Source organism: Calypte anna, chromosome 28, assembly GCF_003957555.1.
Source record: "Calypte anna isolate BGI_N300 chromosome 28, bCalAnn1_v1.p, whole genome shotgun sequence".
Taxonomy (NCBI): Eukaryota; Metazoa; Chordata; class Aves; order Apodiformes; family Trochilidae; genus Calypte; species Calypte anna.
In genome coordinates, this window is record NC_044273.1 from 1,009,455 (window position 1) to 1,025,438 (window position 15,984).

At 47.5% G+C, this 15,984-nt stretch overlaps 1 protein-coding gene and 1 long non-coding RNA gene across 2 annotated transcripts; one reads left to right on the plus strand and one right to left on the minus strand.

Annotated features, from left to right (window-relative positions):
- Positions 1-7,972: 7,972 nt before the first annotated feature.
- LOC115599835 lies at positions 7,973-9,692 on the minus strand. The gene is made up of 3 exons (XR_003988636.1): positions 9,609-9,692; positions 8,351-8,389; positions 7,973-8,243 (listed from the first exon to the last, which is right to left on the minus strand). It is a non-coding gene; the product is annotated as an uncharacterized LOC115599835 (long non-coding RNA).
- A 348-nt stretch (positions 9,693-10,040) lies between these two features.
- On the plus strand, positions 10,041-14,140 carry OAZ1 (ornithine decarboxylase antizyme 1). The gene is given in 6 exon segments (XM_030466432.1): positions 10,041-10,217; positions 12,591-12,648; positions 12,650-12,736; positions 12,867-13,039; positions 13,492-13,577; positions 13,709-14,140. Coding segments are annotated over 6 exon segments (651 nt in total). The 5' UTR covers positions 10,041-10,101; the 3' UTR covers positions 13,840-14,140.
- Positions 14,141-15,984: the final 1,844 nt, after the last annotated feature.

Genomic DNA, 15,984 nt, shown 5'->3' on the forward strand with positions numbered 1-15,984 from the left:
CATGTGTGGACAGCACATGGATAGGACTCCAAAGGTCTCTCCCAGCCCTGTGTCTCCATCAGTGAGAACACTCCACATGCAGGTCTCTTCTCTCTGAAACTGGGAAGGTAAATCTCACGTCCTGGGGAAGTCCCAGTGCTCAACATAAAGCTATGTTGAGATGTCTTGAAACCTTCCCAGATGAGAAGTCAATCCAAGAGGAGACATGAGCTGACTTTCCTTGCATTGCATCTGCCTTGAGATTGGTAACTTTTCAAAGTATTCTAATGAGCATTGGATCTTGGAGAGCTCCAACAATAGCTAATTTTCAAGGAAAATGAAGAACAGCTTCCTTGTTCTAATCTTACAGTTCCCTCCAAACAAATGTGTCACAGCTGTTATACCTGGAGGTCATGGAAAAAAGGTCACAATTGGAACTGCTGTGAGAAGTATTTTGGCCAAAGAAAAAGAGTTTGACTATATCCTGTGTGAATGCAATGAAGAGAGACTAAAGAGAAACCTCTCATGGTTTACAGGAAGATGAATAGCAGTCATGAATTAAAGGGGGAAAAGCCTAAATACTTTGTAGTAGTAAAGGCAGAAAAGCATTTGAAAAGATTTCCTAGGGGAGTGTTGGCCTCCCTCTCACTGAAAGGTTGTATCAACAGATTGGACACATCTGTCAAAGTATGATTCTTGAAAAGCAGATCCTTTTTTGGGGGCAGAAGCCTGGGTTATAGGGCAGCTTCTGAAATGGCATCTGAATATAATCTGTGATACAAAGCTCAGCACCAAGATGAAGACAACACAGTCCTCTGATTGCTCATGTTCAAGGCTGGATGTAGAACTGCTCCTACCTGCCAGCATGAACCCAATGTCCCATCCAACCCCACAGAGACACCAGCAGGACTGAACACCTCACTACCAGCCTGCAGTGCTACAGCCTGAACTGGAATGACAAAGGCTTAATCTAGCTTTATATTTATTATTAAACTTAATTTGCATTGCTTTGCATGCAAGGCTCAGGAAAAGCTTGAAGTCCCAGGGATGCTGAGGGTAGGGATGCAAATAACAACCAGAGTTTCAGTGCCATCCTGTTGGTGTTGCCCAGGACACAAGCTGCAGGGATGGTGGTCAGAGGTGTGCAAAGGGTGGTGGACATGTCAATCAACATCACCTCGAGAGCATTGACATAAAAAATATATAGGTTTGTATAAAATGATACCTTGCAGCCACCTCTGTAGCAGTACCTGGGGAAAAGTACCCAGTGACCACAAGCAAGCATGTTTCTGAACCCGTTTAAAATCTTAAAACCACAATACAAAAACTTAATACCAAATGGCAAGACATCAGGAGAGCACTGAAAGACAAGCCCAGTATAACAGAAAAGAGAATTAAACAAGACTATGACTGCCAATCTCCCAGAAATATTTTTAAAGGCAACAAAGAGGATTATCAATGGGAGTAGAGACAGGATAAGGAGAAATTAGATTCAAGAGAACATTTTGCTTATTTCAAAGGCTCTTTGAGGTTACTGGAGTTTTAAAAGTCACCAAACCCCCCCGGTGTCACAGACCTTGAGGTCCAAGAGGGAAGCCTGAAGGGAGCAAAGGTGTGAGACCTCTTCACCTCCCATTTCTGCCTCTGTACAGCCTGAGACTGGTCCTTTCTACCTGCCTCAGTTTCTCCATCCCCAGTGACATAAGCACAGGTAGTTACAGCCTCCAAAGGGAGCACATGGGCTGCAAGGACTGAGAGATAGCACTCAACACATAAACCAGGGGTCCTCTTTTCACTGTCTGATCAATACAAGCAGGCACATGGAGGGTGCAGGATCTGCTGCCACCACCACCACACGTTCTGCTCTCTGCAGGGCTCAGTTTTCCCGTGCACACTCCTGTCCACTGAGCCCCTGAGTTGATTCAGCAGCAGGACAGAGCTGCTGTGCTGTGCACATTGTTCTGACAGCTGCTAAGGCCTGACCTGCTGACTCGCATTGCTTCCTGTCACATCCTGTTCCTTGAAGGGGAGCTGATTACATTTTCCTCCCTAATGAGCTCAATGAGTCTGAAGAAGGCTGAGGCTGCACAATTGGACAGTGGATGATCTTTGGCTTCCACCTCTGCCTGACGGCTGGCAGCCAGGGAGGGAGGAGGTGTCTGTGTGTGAAGCCAAACAAACACAGAAACGTCACGGGGCAGAAGGAGCCCCAAGCCAAGAAATTCACGTGCTGCAGGACAAAAGTCCAGGGAGGCACCACGAGGCAGGGCACCATCAGTCTGGGACAGGGACATACCCATCAGACCATTGAAAATGGAAACTCGCTGACCCAAGAAAGCAGAAACATTTTTAAGGGGATCAGATGCCCAGAAGAACAGAAGTAACAGCTTCAGTAGCTAAAATATCCCCAATACACAGCTTGGAACTAATTCTTAACTCCTGCCCAGACAGTTTACCTCCTCTGTTCCCTTTCTTTGCATACCTCTCTGAAGCACTTGGCTTCCAGATCATCACCATCATCGTCATCCAAAATACTTTGTAAAACTCAAAATAAGCAGGAAACCAAACTAACTATGTCATCAGACCAATCCAGAACAGTGATTTCAAGCTTCCTTGCCAACTCTTTATCTTCTAGCACCTTTGGAAACCTGTCGGTCTTAATAAGAGTTACAAACACATGCTCAGCTCTCTGGATGTTTTTGCACTCCCCAAGCATTAGGTACCCTGCCCCTGCAGTGGGAAGCCCCATGGGTAGTGTAGGGGCATGGAGGAGATTGCTGGGCTTACACACAGCAGGACAGGTGGGAATAAACAACTCCCTTGAAGCCTGGATGCTTTGCAAACACAGCAACAGGCATCAGGATGCTCTTGGGTGCATGGCTGTAAAACACTGCAGTGCTTTGACTGAGCCACAACTTTCCAGCAGGGTAAGCAAGGAACACTTCCAAACTCAGCTTCCTCTGGAGTTAATAACAAACAGGAGGCAGGGGAAGTTAATTTGTATCGAGAGTGGCTTCATAAATAAGAGCATTTAGGAAAACTGGAATATTCTAACAATGAACTAGAGCTGCCTTCATTTTAAAACCCCTGCTCCTAAGTGGGTTAACAACCTGGTGGCTGATTTGATAACAATTTGCTGTCAGTCCCTTATGAACATTGATTATCTTTGGATTTTAGTTTGGTGCTTACAGACCAAGCAGTGGGAGGTGCCCAGAGCTGCACTGGTTGGGGATCTGCTCCCCACCTGCTGCTCAGAGGGGCTTTTCTGGCAGGTGGGCAGGTTGGAGGGGAAAGGCTGCAGTGGAACCTGGCATTGCCATCACTCTACCTGCTGTGTGGGTAAAAGCTCACCAGAGCTTTTAAACTGCCACCTTTCACCAGCCTGAAATTCAAGAGTATTTTTAAAAAAAATGTAAACAACCTGAGCTGCTAAGCTGGCCTGATGGCTGGTTCCAGCTCCACTCTCACTCCGAGGGATTGCTGACTGTACACTGAGCAAATATTGAGTTCAGTATTGAGTAAATATTGGTTCAAACACGGATAGCTCATGGGCAAAAGCACCAGGCTGCGTGCAGCTCAAATAAACAACTGCTACCAGGGCTGGATTTTCCTGTCCCTCCTGCAGCAGCCCAAGGGCTGCCCTGGCTGCTGGCACAGCTCTGGGTGAGCTCCAGCCAGTGACTTTGCTGATCACTAAATACACAGGGATTATACCCAAAATAAAGCAGTGTGCAGCACAAACACACAGCTGGGAGGGATCTCACTTTGCCACTTCTGCTGGTCAGAGGCTGTTTTCGGGCTCGTTCTCAGCTACAGCAAAGGGGCAAACTGGTTCCCTGGCTTGTAGGTCTCCAAGGGACTGGTGTGCCATGTAACTTATTGCAGGCTAAGTAACCTTCCCTGCCCTCGAGGCTTGTTCATTTTATTTATGGGAAAATATGCTCGTTAATGCTCTTATCACAGGAATGATCTAATCGGCGGGGAAGAAAAGCCTCCTTTGAATATATCCATTTTAATGAGCTGCTGGGTGAAATGTTTAGGCAGGCAAAACTGTCTCTGAACCCGTTTCTGACAGGGCAGATTCTGCACAGGTCTTAACGCTCATCCTGCTGGCATCTGTTTGTTTTGATAACATTTCCAAACGAAATGAGGAGTTACAAAAGCCAAGCTGGACTCTGCACTTCCTGGTCCCTAAGGTTGGCTGATCCAAGCACAATAGGAACTGAAGGAAAATAAACCACACCGTCCAGCTCCCCTTCCCGAGCCAGAGCCTGGGAGAGTGGCCCATCCTGTACAGCAACATCAGATGGTGCTGAACTCTTCTGGAAGAGAAAAGGGAAGCTAAGCAAAAAATAAACTAATAAATCCATCACACAAAGGCTCCAGCAAGCAAGGGAGGGGAAGCGGTCAGCGGAGAAAGAAAATAGTCACCAAAGAATTCCATAAAGCTGCTGCCCACCAGAATGCTGATTCTGGGTGATTGCAGGGGGATGGTTTCCTCAGGAGCTGGTGCTGGGGGGTGCTCTGCACCCCTCTGCTCTCTCCCATGCTAAGGGAAAGGAAAGTGCTCCATCTCCTCTCCTAGCTGAGCTCCCCTCTGGGGCATTTGCAAGAACCAGACCTTAATCACCTCTCCTTAACTTGGGGAGGGGAAGGAGATGTGAGCTGAGTCTGGCCCGGCGTAAATGAAACAGAAAACAGATTGTGGAAGGGAGGATGTTGCAATTTCTTCCACTTTACTGTTTCGTAACTACCTCTGAATTCCTCATGACCATTTGTTCATAACTGGCAGCAACACCCGGAGGAAAATCAATACAAAAACATCAAGCTGGTGGAAAATGAATCTTAAATTACAGACCCGTAACAACAAACTCCTCAAGCACGATTCTTCCCCCCTTAGAAACATTAAGGTGCCAGCCTCTGCCCCTACCTCATGTCTCTTGCTGGTGGCTACCCCACTCTCCAGCTGCCTAATTCCTGTCCTCATTTCAGACTTTTCCCCTCACCCCCACATTATTTTTATATGGAAACTGAGCTGCAATGCCTGCTAAGCTCAAACCTGCAAACTTAAAAGAAAACAACTCAGCTCTTATCAGGTGACCAGCACTATGGAGGGTTACACTCCTAAATCAGATAATGAAACTTTAAAGCATTTTAAGCATCTGTTACCTCATCTGCATTCAATATATAGTCCTCTTCATACCAGCTGTTTTTAAGTGAGAAAGCAGAGATCCAAAGTTTCTTTGGTGGGAAGTACAGACATTTGCTGGCCTGATGAACCAGTGACTGGTTTCTTCTAGTTCAGTATCTCACAAAGATCTTGGAAAAGAAATTCTTCCCTGTGCTGGTAAACATCTAAGAATTCCAGCTTAACTTTGCAGTGGCATGCAGGATCTCCTTCCAGCACAAGTGGGTCTGCAGAAAACCTGACCTTCAAATCCAATCATTCTCTCACAGATGACAATGAAAATGAGCAGAGTTTTCCAGCTAGAAACAGTGTTCTAATTACATGTCCCACAAAGATCAGAATAGCTTCTAACACACCAAACAGTTCTTAGTAGGGGAGTATTTAAAATTAGGTAACTTGTAGTTAACTGTTACCTGTAAGGAAATGAAGCAGAAGTTCTAAGGAAGGATATGGGTAGACTGAAGCTCTCCTTTAAAGGGCTTACATACAAACTGTAGGTCTCATAACATTTAGAAATAACCCCATCAGTGTTTTGATGAGTACCTCCATAAAAAGCTGACTAAGGCAAACATCTAAATTATGCTGGGACTAAACCCAGCTAAATTACAGGGTGGAGAAGTCACCACACACGATGATTTCTGTGAAAACACATCATGAGAGATATCATGTCTCTGTCATGTTGTGGTGCTTAGCTACATATCTAGAGAACTCTTAAAACTGGAAGAATAAGCAAAGTCTTCCTGGAGTGCAAACAGAAAGAAAAGGCAATCAGAATGACTTGGTTTTATAGTCTGGCTTAATTAAGTTATTGTTTATTTTTTTTTACCATCTTTGGGGGGGAGTTACTGAGTGTGGAATGCTTTGTGAGGACTGCACATGCTTTAAAACAGAGGTTGTGTTTTTCTTTCTGCTCTATCTCCCCAGTCAGCAAATCAGAAGAGAGAGATCAATTTCCCACGATGCTGCTAAATGTCATAAACATCTAAAAAAGCCATGACAGCATGATGCCCCTGTGCAGAAAATATTCAGAGGGTTCTGCTACGTGTCAAACATCAAGTTTTTTTTTCCATTCACCTTCACTGGAGCTCTCTTATTCCTCTAGAACATGGATGCAGGAGCTGCTTCAGTGAAGCCCCCAGCAGCCCACTCTCCAGCAGCCTCCTCAGTGGCAGAAAACCCCACCAGAACACTACTATTTGCAGCTAAACAACAGAAGAGTTTATCTTTCCCTCTCAAAATAAAAGCTGTGACACAACTAAGGTACCAACGTGTAGGATTTCAGAACTGGCAACTTCTATGAGTGTTTCAGGTCCTGTTCATCTTTCTAAGCACGGGTTTCATGGCATCTGATCACAAACCTGGAAATGGACAATGAAAGGAAAGACATTCAGTTACTTACCCTGCCCATTTCTTGCTCTAACACCTGTTTACATCAGCTACCAGATATGAATTTGACTTTAACTTCTCCCTGTGCTGCCATAAACTTCTTCAAATCTAGTATCTTATAGAAAGTTAAAACTACCAAAGTTGGGCTATAAAAAGTTCTAGAAAAGCATCATTAACTGGTGATTTTGACTAATGCTTGGGACCTCTTCTGTTACAAGTGGCTGAAAAGTGGGATGAAACAAGCTAAAAGAGGAAAATGAAGTTCTAGAAAATGAAACTCCTTGGCTTTCCTCAACTTCAACAATTTCAACTCAGATTCCTAGTGGGGAGCTCAGTTGTTTTGCTTCTTCTGTACTTTCTCCCTTAACAGCTCTGGTTACTGAGTAACTCAGACTGTACAAGGTATTTTCCTAGGTCATTCCATACAGCCTAATTCCTGTGACCTGCTTGTGTAAGAACATGGAACAACTGGGACTCTGAGGAGGTCAGGAAGCAGTTCAGGAGAGGACTGATAAAAGCTCCCTGCTGCATCTGCTGCTTTGGGAACTATGGTGACACTTTAAAACACTTGTTTTTTGGGGGATGGGGAGACTAGGTGGGAACCAGTGGAATGAGAGGACCTTCAGCAGTGTATTTGTGGGCACCAACACAGGATTTGGGATGAAGCCTCAGGACTTCAATGGATAAGATTCTCTACTTGCCCATCTTGTTGAAAGCTGCTGTGGGAATGGAAGCTCTTGGGGTCCACTGTCCAATGTCTTGGGATACCAGGGACTGAGATGGGTTTGGGCCATGATGCCAAACCAGGAATGCAGGTGGAGCCACGGACACAATTCCCCCTGCCCGTTCTGCTGCCGTGGCCAGGGTGATCCCAGCAAAACCACCCAGCTGGAGATGGCAACATCTCAAACTGCCTCAGCTGGTAACCCTGAAATTGTGAGTCAGATGAACTTCTGTGAGGATTTATGAATCACTGTCATTGCTAAACTGGAAGTCAGGCTATCTCAGCAAAACTGCAGCTGGAACTAATCCCAAATAAATGCTATTTAATGCACAAATCCCAAACAGGTCGATTTGGCTTCTTGCAGACTACAGAGCATCACAGCATTATTCTGGTCACTTGAGTGTAAAATGGAATGATGGCCCATGGAGATGACAGGTATCCAAAGGGAAAGCTGTTTCTAATGCCACAGTACAGGGGAAAGCAGCTGCAAAGATTATGTCCTCTAAGCACAGTGCCATTATAAGGAATTAGTCAGATTAGTACATAAATAATAAATGCCATTAGCAGAAGTAATGAGACAAAATGGTAAGGCAAAGGTAAAGCTGTCCCACCCCCCCCTCCCATCACCCCCATTCATTCCCCCCTCAGGAAAGCCTTCTTAAAACAACACAGAAAACAAGAGTTGCTAAATCATTTCTGATATGCTTCATTTGGTCCGGATATTCCTGAATTGCAGCTATCCCATTGTTTCCAGCTGGTCTCTGGGTAATGCATTAAATGGCAGTCAGCTTCCCCCCCATAAATCACCAGCCAAATCCAGAGGGCAGGGTGAAGGCAAAGCCCTAACGTCCCTGTTGTGTTGTGTTCTGGGAGCTAAGTGCAGATCCCCACAGCAGGAAAAGGATTTTTCTCTCGTCCTTCTTGCTTCCCATGACTCCCAGACTGCCTGCTGGCCCCTCAGCCAAGCTGCAGGGGAACAGGCAGTGTTTTCTTTTGGCACTGCACTTTGTTCCATCACAGTCACCCAGAGCAGTTTCAGGACACAGAAGGTGGGTGGGGATTCAGACACTTACCCTGGTGCAAAGTGGAACCCATCAATGTGCTCAGAGCTCCTGGATGGGAATATTTTCAAGCAAATAAAAATAAGAAAGATTAAAAAAAAAAAATATAAAGAAAAGGCCTAGATGCAGCTATGGTACCTGAAGGCAATAAAATAATCGTGATGTAGCTTGAGTTGAATGAAGAAAAAAGAAATTCAGCCATCTGAAAATCATTACAAGGTATCTTTACTAGTTTTCTTTGGCTCTATAAACACCTTTTCCCACTGAATTTACAAGGCATACCTGACTGCAAACGTGATCCAGAATAATTTAAACCATTATTTTGAACTTTCTTTCCATACAGGATAAGATCCAGTGCCAGGAGGTGCCCTGACTTCTGTGATGTGCTTCTGGTTTGGTTTTCAGGCTGAGATGTTCAGAAACAGCTGAGTCAAAGATCTCCTGCCCTGGAAACTAGAACCTATTTTTGTACACATTTGCTGACTTTAAGTTCAATTTTGAAGTCTGACAGCCCCTTCAAAGGGATGAATCTGTGTTTCCAGCAGGATTGTCCAACAGGAAAGCAGTGTGTCCCAGTTTCAGATGCTCAGCTTTGCCTCCAGTCCTTGTTCTCGCTGTGGGGCAGCAGAAAGACCCAAACGTGTCCTAAAAAACCTCCCCCCCTCCCCCGAGATTCCCCAAATCCTTGCAGGGGATGGAAAGCAGAGCACTGGGGGGGTTGTTTTGACTCCCAGACCAACTTCTCCTGGGCTGGAGGTTTTTATTAATGAGGATTTATTAATTTTCCTCCTGAAGGTGCAGCACAAAGCCTTTTATCCCCGTTTAACAGCTGAGCACCAGCATCACCCCCTGCCTGGGAAGGGATCCCCCGAAGGGATCGGGATCGATCGCTGTCCCGGCTCAGAGGAATTGGGGGGGGGCTGCAGTTGGAAGGCGGGAGCACCCCAAAACCGTGACAAGTTCACCCTCTCCCTTCGGGGAGCCCTTCCAACACCCGGGGGATTTTTAAATTATTTTTGAAACTGAACTTGCTCTCAGCATCGACCTCGAAAAGGTTTCGCGCAGCAGACGGGAGCGCAGCGCAGCCCCCGCCGCTCCGATGCCCACACCTCAGGGAGCTGCCAGCCAACCGCCGGCACTCCGGAACCTCGGACCCTCCTCCCCCCCCGCCCGGGGACACCCTCCCGGCCCTCGCCCCGCTCCTCCCTCCCTCCCTTCCTCGGGCACATGCGCCTGGCGGGGCCTGGCCCCTCCCTCCGCCGCAGTTTACCTCTGCCCGGCAGGGGAGCGGACGCGGGACTCGAACCGGCGGCTCTGAGGGGAGCGAGGGCTGCGGCCCCACACCGGAGGCTGCCGGCCGGACCCCGCCAGACCCCGCCAGACCCCGCCCACCCGCAGCGGGCGCAGCCAATCAGAGACCCCTATCCCTCCCCCCTACCCCCCCCGTCCATCCCTGTACTCCTCTAACCAATGGAGAACCCCCTCGCCCTGCTAACCAATAGGAAACGAGCGCACCGTTCCGCCCCTAGCGCTCTCTGCAGCCAATGAGAAGCGAGGCTCTTAAGGCACAGTCGATCCGGTTCAGCGGATTGGATTCCTTTTCCAGGAGGGGGCGTGGCTTGTCACGAAGGGTGTCGCTGTTTGGGGGCGTGGCCTGGCGGACGTATATAAAGAGGCACTGCGGCGGCGGGGCCATTTTGTGTAGCAGCGCCTGGAGAGCGGCCGGCGGGGGGCGGCGGAGGGTTTCGGACCAGAGCGGCCGGATGGTGAAATCCTCCCTGCAGCGGATACTCAACAGTCACTGCTTCGCTAGAGAGAAAGAGGGGAATAAAAGCACCATCATGCCCGCTGTGCTGAGCCTCAGTACCGGACAGAGCAGGTGAGGGGCAGGGGCCTCCCTCAGCCTTCGCAGCGCTGGGCGCTCGCCGCCTCCTCCTTCCCCTTCAGGGCCCGCCCTGATCCTTCTCCTCGTCCCTCAGGCCCCGCTCGCCTCCCCCGTCACCGGGGGGGACGGGACGGGACGGGTGCTCCGTGGCGGGTGGGGGCGGGGCGGTCCGCTCAGCGCCGGGCGCTACGGCCTTGGCCTCCTCCTCCCCCGCAGAACGAGACGGGAGGGAAAGGGAGAAAAACAGTTTTAAAAGGGGTCGGTTGATTCTATTTTTTTTTTTTTTTATTTCCCAACACGCCCCTTCCCTCTCCCTCTTCCCGCTCCGGGGTGACTCGCTGCCGTGCTGGGTGACACGTTCCCCACTCCTCGAGGCGGGTGCCTTTGGCCGCCACCCCGGGAGTCGCCTCCCGCACCCTCCCGCCATGTGCCACGTTCGCTGCCTCCCGGGAGAGCTCCCAGCGCCGCCCCGGCCGTGTCACCCCCCGGGGAAGACGCGCAGAGCGGGCCCGGGGAGAGCCGGAGGATCTGTCCGCAGCTCCCGGGGGAGAGAAGGGGCTGGAAGGTGCCCTGGAGACAAAAGCCGGGCTGGAGAAAAGGCCTGGAGGTGTCGTGTTCAAACCGGGAAAGGAAAACAAAACAAAACAAAAAAACAAAAAACCCCACCACAATTGGGCGAAAATAATCAAAGGATTGAGAGCTGTTATCCCCTTATGTAATCGTAGATTTTGCTGAAAAAAAAACCTTGGAGGGTGCTGAGCCTAAAGTAGAACATGAGGGTGTTAGGGGAGCGGTTTGTGTCACCCGAAAGATTAAATCATCCCGACAGATGCTGGAAGAAAATATTCTATTGGGAGTAACAGAATCAGTCTGCCCCATGGGAAGGAATCCACGGTTAGACCTTGTATCAGGACTATGGTTTGTTTTGGTTTTTTTTTCAGAAAGGCCGTTTTTATTCTTAATGAGCTATTATAAGATCATTTATTTCCAAGAGCAGTAAATGCAGACACAAATACCACTCTAAAAATGTATTTTTATGGTGAGGTGCAGACAGCCTCCATTATGCTCTCACTGCCTTTCATTGGGCATTGAGTGAGATTGTGTGGAGCTGCAGGTGTCTGAACAGGATGCTTAGAGGCTCATTTGGAAGGGTAATCAGGACCGTGTAGCTCTGCAATCATTCTCAGATAAAATAAGTATCTAATGGAAGCACTAAAAAAAAAAATGCCTGTCTTTCAAAGAGCCTAAAATAATGGCTTGAATGCTCATTTAACAGAATGCAGTATTTATTTTTTTAATTCAATTTTGCAGTCTCTGATCTCACTAATAAACTATTTGACCTAAATAGCCATTCAGTGCCTTTCTAATACGGATTATTCATCACAGGTTTCAAGCTCGTTAAAAAAAAAAAAAAAAATTTAAACTGGGGACGATCTGTGCAAAATGGTGGATTATTTTCTACATGTTTATTCTGATTTGCAAATGGCTGCTGGCACTCACAGACAGGATGATTGTGAAAATTTCCCTAAGGGCCTCGATTGCTGCATCTGCTGAGATGACGCAACTGAAGAGTGAGCCTGCAGGGTGAAGGATGGTGCAGAGGGAGGGGCCAGGCACCAGCCTTTGCTCTCCCGACAGTAGAAGCCTTATTCCTGGACACAAGCTCAGATGGAGGGTGAAATTTAGCACAGCTACAATAAATATATCTCCTGTCTTAAACGTCAGGGGCAGAACCTCACCTGGCAGCTTCGTGTTGCTCTGCAGAATTCACAGGAAAAGCTTGTAGGGTTGCAAACAGCCAGGTGGGGTCTTCAAAAGGGGCAGTTTTGCTTCTGAAAACCTTTGAGGTGGTGGCATCTGTGAGGTTGCTGCATGTAATTTGCTGGCCTCAAGCCAAGAGTGCTGATGCAAAGGTCTAAGGTAATTATGTTACATATCAGGAAAAGATTATTTTTGTCTTAGCCTTGTGATAATTTCTGAGAACAGGATGGAGGAGAAAATGGGGTTTTACTGGTAGAATGGTGCAGGTCAAACACGCTGCTGCCTTGGTGTAGAAATGCACCTTGCTTGCCTCAGGCTGAGTGTATTTTCATCTCCAAATTAGTTTTCCCCTCAAAATGATGTAGTAGGAGCTTGCTCACCCTGATGGTTCTTGGCATGAGCAAATGTTCTTGTCCCTGGTCTGGTGGTTCCTTTGTCTTGCCACTTGCTTGGGTTGCAGTGGGAGGAGTTCCCTTGGCCTAGCTTTGTTTTGTTTGCTTGGTTTTTTTTTTCTAAAATCCTGCCATCTGATCATTGTTAAAAAGCTAAAATTGAGCTTTGTCTGCTGTGGCCTCTTTGCCTCTCTTAACTGTGAATCCTTTCCAGTTCCAGGGTTCCCTTCAATTGCTGTAGTAACCTGGGTCCGGGGCCTCGGTGGTGCTCCTGATGTCCCTCACCCACCCCTGAAGATCCCAGGTGGGCGAGGGAATAGTCAGAGGGATCACAATCTTTCAGCTAATTTATTTTATTCGGTGAGTATGAATAATAAAGGGCAGCTTGCTCTGGTGAGCTGGAGTGCTTTTTTTTTTTTTTGCTCCAAGATAGTGGTTATCCCTTCTCACAAATGAACTGAAAGTAACTTTGCCCATCTTGCTGCTGCAGGATAATCGGCTGAATGTAACAGAAGAACTAACATCTAATAACAGGACAAGAATTCTGAATGTCCAGTCAAGGCTTACAGATGCCAAACACATTAGTTGGAGAGCAGTGCTGAACAACAACAACCTCTATATAGAAATTCCCAGTGGTGCTCTGCCTGAAGGGAGCAAAGACAGGTGAGTAGAACAAAACACAGCTGTGGTTTCTCTTGCCTCCATCTTGAAGGCCTGTGAGTTGGGGTGGAACAACGTGGTCCTGTTGCTGATACTTGCTTCTGTTGAGGCTACAACTCAGCCCTTGTTTGAGAGCTGCTTCTGCCTGCTCTGTAAGTCAGAGCCACCCAGAAGCTCTGTGACTTCACACCCAGGCACTGGGTAGCTGCTTTTACCCACTGAACACACCAGCCTGGCTTGAGTCTCATCCTTCAGCTGCAAGAGAAAAACACTGGTGTCATCAAAGACTTAGATTCCTACATCAAGTTACACCTGGAGCTCAAGCATTTTTTGCTGCTGTGAGTCACCATCCAGGAGCCTCTTTTGTCTACGAGTCCATGTGCAGATGGGCTCAGAGCTGTCCTGACCATCTCTGAAGGAAATGCTCTCTCACCTTCATTGTTCTTGTCTTGTAGTTTTGCGGTTCTTCTGGAGTTTGCTGAAGAACAGCTTCGAGTTGATCATGTGTTCATTTGTTTCCACAAGAACAGAGATGACAGAGGTAGGTGACAGCTCATCCCCTATCTCCAGAGACCTGAATGCAGAATCTGAAGTTGATTTTGGTGGATGCTTTAGCTGTTGTATGGTACCACATGGATGAAACTTGTTTTCTGCTTGTTTTTTTTTTCCTAGCTGCATTGCTCCGTACTTTCAGCTTTTTGGGCTTTGAGATTGTGAGACCAGGGCATCCCCTTGTCCCCAAGAGACCAGATGCTTGCTTCATGGCCTACACGTTTGAGAGAGACTCATCAGAAGAAGAATAGATTGCAATGTTTGCCTCTTAGAGCTTTCTTGTTGTCTATAAAGATGATTCTGTAGAAATTTTGTCAACATCTATTACAGTATGCATATAACTCTGTCTGAAGCGTTGTGACCAACTGCTCTGGTGGTGAGATGTTGAAAATTTCAGACTCCACATCTTTTTCTGGATTTGTGCGCATGTTGTGGTTGTGCAAATAAATGCTCCCTCCAAATTAGCAGTATATTTCTTGAAGTTTAATATTGTGTTTGTGATACTGAAGTATTTGCTTTAATTCTAAATAAAAATTTATATTTTACTTTTTATTGCTGGTTTTAAGCTGTTTAAGACTTGCACTCTGAAAGAGGTGGCTCTGGAACTGCTCCAACCATTAAAGCTGCAGGTACAGAAAGATGTTGCTCATTCTTTGCTTGACTGGAACTCGTGGCTATGATCTTCCAGGACTTTGAAGAACCTGGCAATGCTCTACAAGCCAAGCCTACTTCTGATGAAAAATTAGCAGGGTGTCCATTTCCAGAGACCTGGGAACACTGCATCCCTGCTCTGTCAGCGTTTCCTAGGATACTGTGAAACACTATCTAGGGAAGTCACGAGTGCCAGGGTGAGAAGCACAGCTCCTGCCTGACCTCAGCTTCTGGTGTCTTGGTATCAAATCTGCAACTTTGATACCTCAAGCCTCAGTGTTTCCTGGGACAAGTCCTAGGCCAGTGTGTGTGGTGGTGAAGATGGCCTTGGAGTTTGGCTGTGGTCTAGGAGGACTTGGGGCACTTCTGCAGATAAATAATTGCCATGGGCTGGGTGGCTTCCAGAACTCTCCTGGGAGATGGACTGGGGTTGCAGCATAAGGAGCAGGGGCTGCTGTGATGTAGTTCCTGTTCTTGGGGTCCATGGACACCTCCTAGAAGGGAAGGGAACAGAAGGGAAATAGCTTCTTGTGTAGTGCTAAGATGACAAAATGGTTCTGAAGCCTGACCAGAGGGAAGTCTCCAAAGGGCTTGGCTTTAAAGATTGTATTTCAAAATTTTCTGGTTTTCCTCAGCACTTAGCACTTCTGCAGCTTTAGAAGGTTTTTGACACTATTTGAGCTGATTAATCTCTCTCTAAAGCCTTGGGGTTTGACCCTGGGCATAAGAGAAAACCTTGAGGTGGGAAGGCCCACCACTGCTCAGTGAAAAACTGGGTTATATTGAATCTACACAAGTCCATGGGCCCTGCTGGGATGCACCCACGAGTGCTGAGGGAGCTGAGGGAGGGTGTTCTCCGTCGTTTCTGAAAGATCATGGCTAACAGGAGAGGTGTCTGAGGACTGGAGCAAAGCCAGGGTCACTCTATTCAAAAAGGGCAAGATGAAAGATCCAATTGCCAAGACATTTACAGACCAGTCAGCATCACCTCCATCCCTGGACAAATGATGGAGCAGCTTCTTCTAAAGGTCATCTCTAAGCACATGGTAGAGGAGAAGGTTATCAGGAGCAGTCAGCATGGATTTACCAAGGGCAAATTCTGCTTGACAAACCTGATAGCCTGGGATGCTGTGACTGAAGGGCTGGATGTGGGGACACCAGTGTCTGCAGTCTGCCTTAACCTTAGCAAGGCTCCCATAACATCCTGGTGAGCAAATTCAGGAAATGTGGGATAAACCAATCTGCAGTGAGATGGATCAAGAACTGGTTGCACAATAGAGCCCAAAGAGTGTTGATCAATGGAACAGAGTCCAGCTGGAGACCTGTGACTACTGGAGTCCCCCGAGGATCAGTGCTGGGTCCAGCCCTGTTGAGCATCTTTATTAATTACCTTGGTGATGGGACAGTGTCTTCTCAGCAAGTCTGCTGGTGATACAAAGCTGGAAGGAGTGGCTGACACCCCAGAAGGGTGTCTGCTGCCATTCAAAGGGACCTGGACAGGCTGGAGAGTTGGGCAGGGAGAAATTTAATGAATAACTACAAGGCCAAGTGTAGAGTCTTGCATTTGGACAAGAACAACCCCAGGTACCAGTACAGGATGGGGACTGAGCTATTGGAGAGCAGCACAGGGGAAAGGGACCTGGGAGTGCTGGTGGATGGAAGGGTGACCACGAGCCAACAATGTGTCCTGGTGGCCAAGAAGGCCAATGGCACCTGGGGTGCATTAGAAGGGGGGTGACCAGGAG